This window comes from Malaya genurostris, chromosome 2 (assembly GCF_030247185.1).
Source record: "Malaya genurostris strain Urasoe2022 chromosome 2, Malgen_1.1, whole genome shotgun sequence".
In the NCBI taxonomy this organism is placed as follows: Eukaryota; Metazoa; Arthropoda; class Insecta; order Diptera; family Culicidae; genus Malaya; species Malaya genurostris.
Genome location: NC_080571.1, coordinates 326073984 through 326086365, shown reverse-complemented (window position 1 = coordinate 326086365; position 12382 = coordinate 326073984). Strand labels below are relative to the sequence as shown.

Below are 12382 nucleotides of genomic sequence, written 5' to 3'. Positions count from 1 at the left end.
GATTCCACGCACTTCGCGCTGCATGGATGTGTCGAAAAATAAAGTTGAGTCAGGGACATTTAGGAGGCTGACACGGATAGGAATATATCTTGAAGGGTTGATTTCCTGTGACATATGGTTAAAATATACTGTCATGAATCTTGTTTGAGATTGAAGCTCAACTAGCCTTTCGAAGTTATTAATAACCAGGGGATTCAGTACCTCACATCTTATTAGCAGTCGCGATGAAAGCTCCCAAAAACGATCTTTCAATGGAAGAACTCCCGCCAGAACTTCAAGACTCATTGTATGTGTCGAATGCATGCACCCTAAAGCAATTCGCAAACAACGATACTGAATTCGCTCCAGTTTGATAATATGAGAGTTTGCAGCGGAACGAAAGCAAACGCATCCATATTCCATCACTGAAAGTATCGTTGTCTGATACAATTTTATTAGATCTTCCGGATGAGCACCCCACCAAGATCCTGTTATTGTTCGAAGAAAATTTACTCTTTGTTGGCATTTTGTTATCAGAAACCTAATGTGTCCTCCCCACGTGCATTTGGAATCAAACCACACCCCAAGGTATTTGAAAGTCAAAACCTGTTGGATCATTCTTCCCATCATATGAAGCTGAAGCTGCGCGGGATCATGCTTTCTTGAAAAGACGACCAGCTCTGTTTTCTCCGCAGAGAATTCGATACCCAGATGAACAGCCCAAACGGACAAGTTATCTAAGGTATCTTGCAATGGTTTTTGCAGATCAATAGCTTTGTGTCCAGTAACTGAAAGTACGCCATCATCTGCCAATTGTCTTAGTGTACATGGGGTTACTAGACAGCTGTCAATGTCATTCACGTAAAAATTATAAAGGAGCGGACTGAGGCATGAGCCTTGCGGTAGACCCATGTAGCTAATTCTGAATGTTGCCAAATCGCCATGTGAAAAATGCATGCGTTTCTCTGACAAAAGGTTGTGCAAATAATTATTTATAACCGGTGGAAGTCCATGTTGGTGGAGCTTGTCTGAAAGAACATCAATGGAAACTGAATCAAATGCTCCTTTAATGTCTAAAAATACAGATGCCATTTGTTGCTTTTCAGCGAAGGCAATTTGGATGTCAGACGAAAGTAATGCAAGGCAATCATTCGTCCCTTTATTTCTACGGAAGCCAAATTGAGTATCTGACAACAAACCGTTCGTCTCGACCCAAGTGTCGAGACGTCGTAGAATAATTTTTTCGAACAATTTTCTGATGCAGGACAACATCGCAATGGGTCTATATGAGTTGTGATTGGAAGCTGGTTTCCCCGGCTTTTGAATGGCGATAACTTTCACTTGCCTCCAGTCAGGTGGAACAATATTTTGCTCAAGAAACTTGTTAAACAATTCCAACAAACGTCTTTTTGCGAGGTCGGGCAGATTCTTCACCAAGTTGAATTTAATTCTGTCCAACCCAGGAGCGTTATTGTTACAAGACATGAGTGCTATGGAAAAATCCATCATTGAAAAGGGGCTATCAATGGAACCATTATTTGGAAAAGATTCCCTTATAATGCTATGCGTAGGAACAGAATCTGGACAAACTTTCCTCGCAAAATCAAATATCCATCGGTTCGAGTATTCCTCACTCTCATTTCCTACGTTACGATTCCTCATTCGTCTGGCCGTATTCCAAAGAGTGCTCATTGAGGTTTCTCTTGACAAACCTTCGACAAAATGTCTCCAATAGCTACATTTCTTGGCCCGAAGTATGCTCTTGTACTTGGTTTCTAAAGTCAAGAAATTTTCAAAATTCTGAGGAGTTCCTCCTCCTCGTTTTAAAAACGTCTTGAAAGCATTTTGTTTCGCGTGCTTAGCATCTGAGCACTCTTTGTCCAACCAAGGGTTTGGAGGCCTTCTGTTAGACGATGGACCAAGAAATCGTTTGGTTTGGGCTTGTTCTGCGGCCTCCAGAATCGAACAAACGAGGAAGTCATATTCTTCAAGTGGGGGGAGCTCTTCCATTGAAGTTAAGACACTTGAAATATTACTTTGGTATTTAATCCAGTCAATATTTTTTGTCAAATCATATGGAATATTAACTGAATTAGCAATGCATTTGTTACTGCTAATTGAGATGATGATTGGTAAATGATCGCTACCGTGTAAACAGGAAATACTTTCCAGATGCAATCTAGCCGAATTGAAGTCGAGCAAAGACATAGATCTAATGCACTTGGGCGTGCAGGAGGACTTGGAATCCGAGTCATGCTACCCATATTTAGTACCGTCATGCTAAAATTGTCGCAAATATTATATATTAGAGATGATCTGCTATCATTGTAAACGGAACCCCACATCATTCCGTGCGAATTGAAATCTCCTAAAATCAAACGTGGAACAGGAAGGGCTTCGACAATTTCATTAAGCTGTCGTTGTCCAACTTGAGCTCTTGGAGGAATATATACCGAAGCAATGCAAATGTCCTTTCCTTTAATGTTTATTTGACAAGCAACAACTTCTATACTAGAAGTCGAAGGAATGTTTAATCTATAAAAGGAATAACATTTCTTAATTCCTAAAAGCACTCCACCATACGGGGAGTCTCTATCGAGACGTATAATGTTAAAGTCATTAAAATTTAAGGCTGTGTTTGATGTAAGCCATGTTTCGCACAAAGCAAATACATCACATTGTTGACTATGCAACAAAACTTTAAATGAATCAAGTTTTGGCATGATGCTTCGACAATTCCACTGCAGGACAGTGATTGAATCATTTGCGGCGGATGATAAATTATCCATCAAATGATACAAAACCTGAAAGAGCTGGCCATTGAGCTGATAGCTGTTTCAAAAAAGTTCTAGCTATTGGAAGGAATGCTGTTATGACGGTCTTTAGAGGTTCAGAAATATTGAATGCAGCGAAAATCCATTCTACAATTTCCGAAAATTTCAGTAATCCTGTTGGTGAATGTGAAATGGAGCCCACTGGATTATTGTCTTTTCTTGAGCTAGTTCCTAGATTGGTTTGTGAATTTGACAAACCAGGAGGCACAGTTTTTGGTTTTAAATTTGGCTTTTTAGCTTTAACACGGGGATCTTTTTTTGAAGGTGTAATTTTAGGTGTCTTTTTTGGTATTTTATGGTTTGGTAATCTCCTCTTAACAGACCCTTGAGGAGTGACAAACGAGGTATCTTCACTATTTCCGTCAGAGTCAGATTCCTCTGGCTCCGCAAGATTTGAAAAACCGTTTTCGGTTTCCAAAGGGGAGACATGTATGGCCGTTTTAAGCATTTCTGCATATGTGCGCTTAGACCGTGCTTTTAAAGAAAGCTTCATTTTGTCTTTATGCAGCTTAAATGCAGCGCACACTGAAAGATCATCATGAGGACTTTCCCCACAATAAACACATTTTTCAACATCTTTATCGCAAAGATTATCCTTATGAGGCCCTTGACATTTGATACATTTGGACTTATTACTACAGTAAGTAGCTGTATGTCCGAATTTTTTACAGTTCGTGCAATTTATAACATGCGGTACGAAAAGCCGAACAGGAAGACGAATTTTATTGATATAGACATGGCTAGGCAATGCAGATCCGGCAAATGTTACGCGAAACGAATCTGAGGGACGATAAGACTTTTTTCCATCGACAATAGATGCTGAGTACAATTGTTTGCACTCGAGTATCTTAACTCCCTCAAGCATGGAGTTTTTAAAACGGCCAACTCCATTTTTAAGTAAATCATCTGCTGTCAGACTTGCTTCAGTCACAACACCGTCAATTTCTACCTCCTTCGATGGAATGTAAACTCGATATTCAATAGCAAATAATTTACAGGTTACAATATCGTTTGCCTGTTTCAAGTCGTTAACAACAACTCGAATTTTATCTCTATTAACCTTACAGATTTCTTTAACTTCAGAGAAATGTGATGTCAAATCCTTTGTAATTTGCATCAAGTTTAAAATCTTTTCTTTTTTTCGAAGATAGACTATCCATGGCCCAGTGGTACCCTGTGGATAATGTTTAGCCCTCGGAGTATTTAAACTCTTACTAGTATCCGGATTTGGATTCGGATGATCTTCCATGAGATCATCCATTACATTAAATTTTTTTGTAAATTAATAATACCAAAATAAAAACTTATGTTTAGTAAAATTTCAGATATAAGAAATAAAAAATAAATTAAATTAAATCTACCTTGTAGCTGATGTCTCTGTTCCTTTATCGTGAAGAACGACGTGAAGCTCTTCCAACGATTTCCAATTGGCAGTCTTCTGCTGTTTCCAATTGGCAGTCTTCTGTCGTTTACTGCTATCTCAGTTGCTCTGCCGTCGTTTTGGACACCACTGCACTTGCTGTGCTGCCTGTACCTGACCCCAGGTACAGTGCTTTTGCTCTTGGTGGCGATCAAATGCGATGCTTGCAGTGTAGCACCTCGCGATATATGCCGTCTCTTTTGATCCTACGCAGCGTACAAATTCTGATACCTGGTAGATCAGCACTGGGTTGCTTTAGCACCTCTGTGCCTTTGCACCCCTTCGTCTTCGCACCTTTATGCGATGGCACCTCTGTGACTCGTCACTTCTATGCTCTCGCACCTCTGTGTCTCTACACCTCTGTGCGTATGAACGGGATGGCCTTCGTTGCTAGCTTTCCAGTCGGGAAACGCCCCGAATATTGCATTTGCTATGGGCAGTTTAACTACCTGAAGCTTAGAATTGTCTCGGTAGCAGCCGTTAACTCACGAGCCAGTACAATCTAAACACAACCTCTTCGCTTGAATTGTTTTTACTGAATGATAATACACTTGTTGTTTTGATGTAAATGATAATTTAACTGAAACTGGCGGGAACCCGAGTTTAGTTAGGATTTAAATGATACATGTGAAATCGCAGATCAGCTTGCATTGAGTTTATCTCTAATACTGTATTTTATTGCATGTGATAATTCTATATATGTGAATCGGTGCAACTTATTTGTACTATGGTCCGAATCTTTTGAAGCATTTTATTCCTGGTGGGACAACAGCTTGTTCAAATCGATACTGCATAACGATTTGCATTGCATTATTTTTGCTACACTTAGTCTAGATCCCTTCTATAAGATTCTTGGAAGAAAGATTAGCTCAAAATATTATACTATATAAGACTAAATCAATTAACTATTCAATTAGGTTACACGATTATTGTTAGGTTTAAAAAAAGGGTCTGAGTGATTGTGCTGAGAGATAGTTCTTTGTATTTAGCCTCATTTAATGAAAAATAATGATCTATGATTATCATCATAACACAACTTTATACTGAATTTATTTGCGCGCCATCGTGTTGTTCGTATGTAAATGGAGATTTCAGTATGCAAACTACCAGTTGTCAAATTAAAACATTTTTCGAATCAAGGTAAATGAGGTAATTTTATCAATTAATCACAGCGATACAAGCGCTTCAAATTAGGTTCGGAAAATCTATCGCCTATAATTCTAAATTAGCCTGCTAGCTACCGGAGAATCAAGATAAGCCATGGGTAAACTAAAGCAGAAATGTATTCGGGCATATATTTATAGAGTTCCTTTTGTGCTATAGTTCATACTGCGCAAATCGGACGAGAGTTTGACATCCTTCACTGAGACTGTCATTGGCTCGTGAAAACATATGTCAACTCAAACCAATTTTTCAATGATATACAATTGAAATACTTAAATGACGTTAACGCAAAGGTTTAAGTAAATTCATCAACACATGACTAAGTTCTAAGCGTTCAAATTATGATAGAAAAAGGTTACGCGGTTATTTTTGCATTTGTTTTTAACTGACACCCAGTCTCGTACATTGAAGAGTTAGCAAAAGCGACAATCCAACGAGCGAACGTATATACAATCTAGTCATCACCGTACTGGACGAGCTACTTGTTCGATTCACAGTCAAGCATCAACTGAAATCAAGAAATGATTTGCAGCATATATTTATAGATTCCTCTTCGAACTACGCAGAATGATGCGGTGTTTTTATACATGACGAAAAGCCTCCTATGCCGAACAAGAAATGACGTCAATTTGGTCAGCTGGGATTGGATTGGTGAGTGAAAACATAGGTCGATTCTAACAATTTTTTCAATCGTAAGCTATTGAAATACTGAAACGACGTTGTCATACATGTTTAAGTTAAAAGTTTCCGAATCGATTGGTTGTTAAATTATATCAATCAACAAATGACTGAGTTATTAACGTTCAAAATTATGACGAAAAAAGGTACGCGGCTAGTTTTGAAACTTTTAATTGCCCCCGGCCCCGTATAGTGACGAGTAAGGCATTTTTAATGCCAAAAATCGATTTTAAAAATTCAAGGTCGATTTGCCAAAAAAAAAAAAACACTTGTGATTTGGATAAAATATAGCAACTAAGTACATTTATTGATTAATCAAGTGTTTATGTCATTGAACAAATATTGCATTATTACTTTTCTATTATCTTGTTTAGTTATAAGGTGAGGTCAAGAAAAGAAATATTCACCACCTTTGGACATCTTGTTGTATTGTTCGTATGTACCATAAATTTAATTTAATTCCGTATTTAGTTTGTTCAAGTGCTCAGTTATACAACGCTCGGGGGTTGTTATGGTATTTCCATAGTCGCGAGCAGGACTGGCTCATTTTGTCATTCGTTTTAGAGTGCCACCAACAGCATCATTTTACATGGGATGCTGCAAAAAAATCTCAAGCTCACTTCACTTTCTCACATGTGATTGAATAGATTTCCAATAACTTAAATTCAAATTTAGTATATCAATGTTGCAGTATTATGCAACAGAAATCTTCAAAACTATTTGCTAATTTTTTTTAAATTGTGGTTTTTCGGGAATTTTCTGCTGTGATATACAGGAGAAAATGAAAATTAGAAAGGCATCATTACACACCTAGGTAGATTAAAACAGGTTTTTATGCTGCTGCTCAATCAGACATAAAATAAATTTTAGAAAACTTTGTCAATTGTTTCATAAAATCTATCATTTTTTAGATGAATAACTGAACTACAATTGTATCGTGAGTCATTATATCTGATGTGATAATAAAGCTAACATTTATTGTTTTTTTTTTATGGTGTATGGTTGCTTGAGAATTATTCCAATGATATCTTTGAGCATGAGATGACAAACCACTAATGAGAAAATAAAATAATAAACCCGATTTACTTGTAAATTTTCACACATTCCATCTAAATTTTATAACATAAATCTGATAAAATCGACAATGATATGAAGATGGATCTTCGATCGGTTGATATAATTTAATTTTTAGCGGCAAATTCGCATCGTTGACTTCGTTCAATTTTGAGTTCATTTTTGCAAACCAGCAATTTTCAATAATAATTTCCAAATAACGGTTCCGATCAATTACTTTGCTATAAGTTTCCTGATACACATTGGAATTAGATTTTTTTGAGAGCAGCACCCAGGTACCGCATCGCACTCACAGTGATGCCAACTCCCCTATGAGATAACTATAAATAACTCAAATATTAAACATCTCAAATTTTTGGAAGCAATAAGGAAATCTTGCATCATGTTTGCTTGGTTTTCTCGTACCTGCAACGACGATTTTGAGGTAGTCCCGATGTTCAACTGAACGAGTATAAAAAGTAACCCATGGTAGAAAATCGATCATTTTTTCTGGCTTGATCAGTTCCTTTATTCACGTTAAGAATTCAGTTACAAAAATTAAATTTTTAATGTGCATTCAACAAAATTCATGAACTGAATACTTGATCCAGATTCCGAACCTGAGTTTTTCGATATACTGATAATATTAGACTACAACAACAGAATATTATTCTCAACATTTGCTACTTAGCCAGTGTAGACTAGCTGGCGCACCTTCTTGCGAACGTTCCTCATTAATTTCCGTACAGACTTCTTGGCGACAAGTTTTGACACTTTTTTTTCGAACTGTTTAATGGTTTCGGCTGCCGGGACATGTTTCCTAAGATGTGCCTTCGTTAATGCCCAAAATTCCTCAATTGGTCAAAGTTGTGGGCAATTTGGTGGATTCATGTCTTTTGGGACGAAAGTGACATTTTTGGTAGTATACCATTCTACCGTTGATTTCGAGTAGTGGCAAGAAGAAAGATCTGGCCAGAAGACAACAGGATCCTTGTGGCTTCGAATCATGGGTAGATGTCGTTTTTGTAAACATTCCTTGATGTATATTTCGCTGTTCATTGAAGCAGTGGTGATGAAGGGTTTCGAAATTTTACCGCAGCTTCAAATTGCTTGCCAGACCATAGCTTTCTTACCAAATTTTTCGACTTCAATCGATGTCTCGAACTGGTTTAACACTTGCCCTTCTCGCACCGTATAATATTGTGGTCCCGGCAAGGATTTCTAATCGAGTTTCACGTAGGTTTCGTCGTCCATGATTTTGTAGTTCAAATTTTCAGCAAGAATCTTATTGTACAGCTTTAGAACCCTCGGCCTGATCGATGCTTGTTGTTTCAGACTACGTGTTTCTGCTTCATATAGGTTCGAAGATTCAAACGTTCTTTAGCACGAAGAACATTTGACTTCGAAGTGCCCACTTTTTTGGCCACATCCAGAACTGAAACCTCCTTCTTTTGCTCGAACGCCTTAAGTATACGTTTATCTAACTGAGGGTTAGCAGGACCTTTTTTTCGACCCGTTTTCGGTTTATCTTCAAAAGTGTTATCCTCACCGAACTTCCTGATTGCATTTCGCACGGCTTTTTCACTTGCTCCTTCCATTTTGCTATCTTTCTCAGTGACAGTCCGCGTTCTGTGCACCATTTGTACACAATTTTTCGACGTTGTTCTGCTGAAAGTCCGCGCATTTCGAAACAAACTAATGAAAACGTATGAACAACTGCACAAGTGGTTAGAGAAGAGTGAGAACAACAGGACGCAGCCATAAAAATTGACAGATTCTGAACCATTGCGAAATGGCAGCGGTTTCTGGAACAGTCTTTAAGATTAGGTTCCTGAATTTAGTTCTAATTCCTGAATCCTGGCCAGGATTGCGGCTCAGATGTAGATGGATTAATGACGAATAAAAGTACTTAATAGTTGTTAACATCGGATAAATTCCGCCAATCGGTTCTATTTAGAACCATGAAAATGTTCTCAAAGCATTATGCGAAGTTTCCCTCTACGGAGTATGAAAATTCACAAAAAAATACTACATCACCTTTCAATATGTTTACGTTTTGTCTTTGATTCATCAGTGCATAGCAGTTCAAATTGAATTGCTTATTGCAAAACTTGGCAGTTCAATTTGAGCCGCTAAGCAGATGTAAAGTTTCTGCTATTTCCAGAACACTAAATGCAATCTCAATACTGATGTGCCGAACGAAAACGTGTTTTCGACTTTTTCAGGCCGATACAGGTTTGGTAATTCAGAGGTTAGTCAAATTATGTGATAGGGCACATAACCGTTACTCGATTTTCTCAGAAATTGCAATACAGATTTTCTTCAACTCAGATTCAAATGAAAGGCCCATAGTCTTATAGCCTGCTATTGAATTTTATCCTGATCCGACTACCGGTTTCGGAGTTACGGAGTACAATGTGCAAAAGAAAACAAAAAATGCACTCGATCTTTTCAGAGACCATTCAACCCATTTTCATTTCACTTAGGTTCAAATTACAAGTCTGACTATCTCATAGAACCCTATAAAGCTTCATCCGAGTTCTATCCGGTTCCGGAGTTGCTGACTGATTAGTATAAAAAATACATTCTCAAGAGCGTATATTTAAACATGACACTATTCCCTACACAAAAATCTCAGAATTGCGGAAGCAAATGATGTCTTCATGGTAATAACCAAATCATATATATATATAACAGGGCTGAAAAGTCACCACTTGTGGCTGAACACCCAATTTAAATCTTAATAATTTAATTTTAACTCATATTCCAATAAATAGTTATTAAAAAAAAAAAAAAAAAAAAAACATGACACTAGAAAATCTTCAGTGTTCAGGTTCATCATACTTCAATTGAACAAGTTTGGTTAGTTGACGAAGAAATACAATAATTTTTTGCATACCGGATCTTCGTCCTCTATTCCAAAAATACCGAAAAAAGTAATCGTGTACTTCAAACTGAAACATTCTCAATTCTTGGGTCGATTTAAGTTAAATCACAGATTTCTCTTTAAAAAAAACCTTCTTAATCCACCTAGTGATGTGATAATGCCTTTCTCTTCTTTCATAACAGTCTCATGAAAATATGTTTCATACTTTTATTAAATAATTTTGGATACTAATTTTTACACCAATTGATTCAGATTGATTCGAGTAGTTCACAAAAGCATGCTTTAGTGTTTATGTCACACAGTCAGCATCATTTTTCCAAACTAGTGCTAGACATTTGCGTTGCCTATTTGTATGAGAACAGTGAGAGAGAGAGAGAGAGAGAGAGAGAGAGAGAGACATTTTCCGATCTCGTCGAGCTGAGTCGAATGGTATATAACACTACGGGTCTCCGAGGCTCCGTTCGAAAGTCGGTTTTTTCAGCAATTCTAATAACTAATATAGGTAAAAATGGAGGCGAAGTGATAGTTTGAGTCTACAGTTGAGTCAATTTAGTTTTACATCGATGACGGTTTTTAATCAAGTTTTCGATTCAACTGGTTTCTATTTCAAATTTTTCATGCCGTGTAAATTTCATTACTTTTTTGTTCAAGTGCATTAAAACTGATTTTTACGATCATTTGTTCCGTGTTATTGAATTGTATGATAGAATATGTTTGTCGTCAATAAGTTGTACTTTAGTGTGGATGCATCATAAAAATTCTGAATGCGAAACAGTAAAGGTTGGAAGATTCATACAATTAACTAATACGAACGATTATCAAAATTCGGAAGTGTGAAGGACCAGCTTTTTAATGACAGATGTCTAATGGTATGTTAACTCAAAATGATTGTTCCTCAAATTGACTGGAATTTTATGAATTAAGACTGTACTTTAATCGCCGGACAGCACCACTTATCCATTTGAGATTCTAAAGCATTTGTACTCTACCGTTTACCTGTAAAAGAAAATTCAACAAGTGAGCAACATAATGTTAATGGTTGACGAGGAAAAATGTGATGGAAGATCCTTTTATCTGTTTCATGCAGCCTACCCGAACTCGGCTGATAAGCTTACACAAGAAGGCCAACCTGGATTTTCCTGCCCCAAATGGCAAAACAACCACAAGGTTTAATTTCTATAATTGAAACTAAACAAAAATAACTTCCAGTACTTTGCTTTTAATTTGGCCGACGTTTGGGTGTGTGTGTGTGTGCTTAACATACCTGTGATATACCGCTATGATATATTATTTTATTTTCAATTTTCAATGATTTCAATTTTCATGAAATTTGTACCTCTAGCACAGAAGTAAAGTCGCCATTCCTGTTTTAAAATTCTTTTGAATCCTTTTAGTGATCATCGATATTGAATATCGTGGTATTCCGTTTCAAATATTTTCTCTTCTTGTTTTTTTTTAATTTTACTTCACACTAAAAACATGTCTTAATCATTTTAAGACACTGAGAAGTCCAATTGGACCATTAGCTTTGATTAAATTCTTGCTATTTAACCCCACATCACAAACATCATTTCGCAGTAAAATAACCTCTTTCAGTTTTTCGTTGGAATGTGGTTTCTTATAAACGAGAACGAGTACTTTTCCAGCTGATGTAATATTCTGTTGCAAGTTTCGACTGTTTAATTAAGATCAGTAGACAAAAGCCGTATCTCTGACTGGTAGGGAATGGAATGGGAGTCTTCGTACTGATACTCATGATAAGTGAAAAACTTTGCAATGGATGTGGAAATTTTCGACATAAAAAATATTAAAACTTTGCGTTCTCAGGAAAGGTTTCGGCAAGTCACCCCTCGTCGCCGTCTAAGCAGTTTGGATAATTGAGTCACGATGACATCGTTGGGGCAGCGAATAGAACGTAACTGGGTCCGAAATCGAAAAAGCGCGATTTTATGTTTACGTTCTTTTAAAAAGCACTTATTTAGCAAAGCAATTTACCACACCAACTTCGCCCTCACTGTCCATTCGCTGTGAACTGATGCTAACTTCTTTTTTATGTACTTTTGCATTTCATTACAGAGCACTTTGGCCATATTGGACAAACTGGAACTGGATGACGAGCAACCGTCGGAGGAGGCCATCGCCCGGCTTTTCGGCTTCGAGGAGGCACTGCTCAACGGGGAGCTGACCTGCTGGCAACGGACGAAGCCGAAAATTTGGGCCCTGTTCGACGAACCGTCGAGCTCGACCGGGGCTAAGGTGAGGGGTTGCTGCCCGCTATATTTCTTACTTCTTTGTAATTTAAGTATCGCAAATTTGACTAAACTTTTCACCCCATTTGTGTTGTCATTGAAAGCAATGAAATGAGCG

The 12382-nt window shown here is 37.4% G+C and overlaps 1 protein-coding gene across 11 annotated transcripts in view; it reads left to right on the top strand.

Moving 5' to 3' along the window:
- Window positions 1-12382, top strand: part of LOC131431424 (potassium voltage-gated channel protein Shaw-like) — a 217387-nt gene that overhangs the window by 133852 nt on the left and 71153 nt on the right. For all 11 annotated transcript variants that reach the window (XM_058597135.1, XM_058597134.1, XM_058597124.1 and 8 more), the window contains one exon: window positions 12092-12271. In XM_058597135.1, the coding sequence (XP_058453118.1) occupies window positions 12092-12271 (180 nt within the window). The remainder of the gene's footprint in view (window positions 1-12091; window positions 12272-12382) is intronic.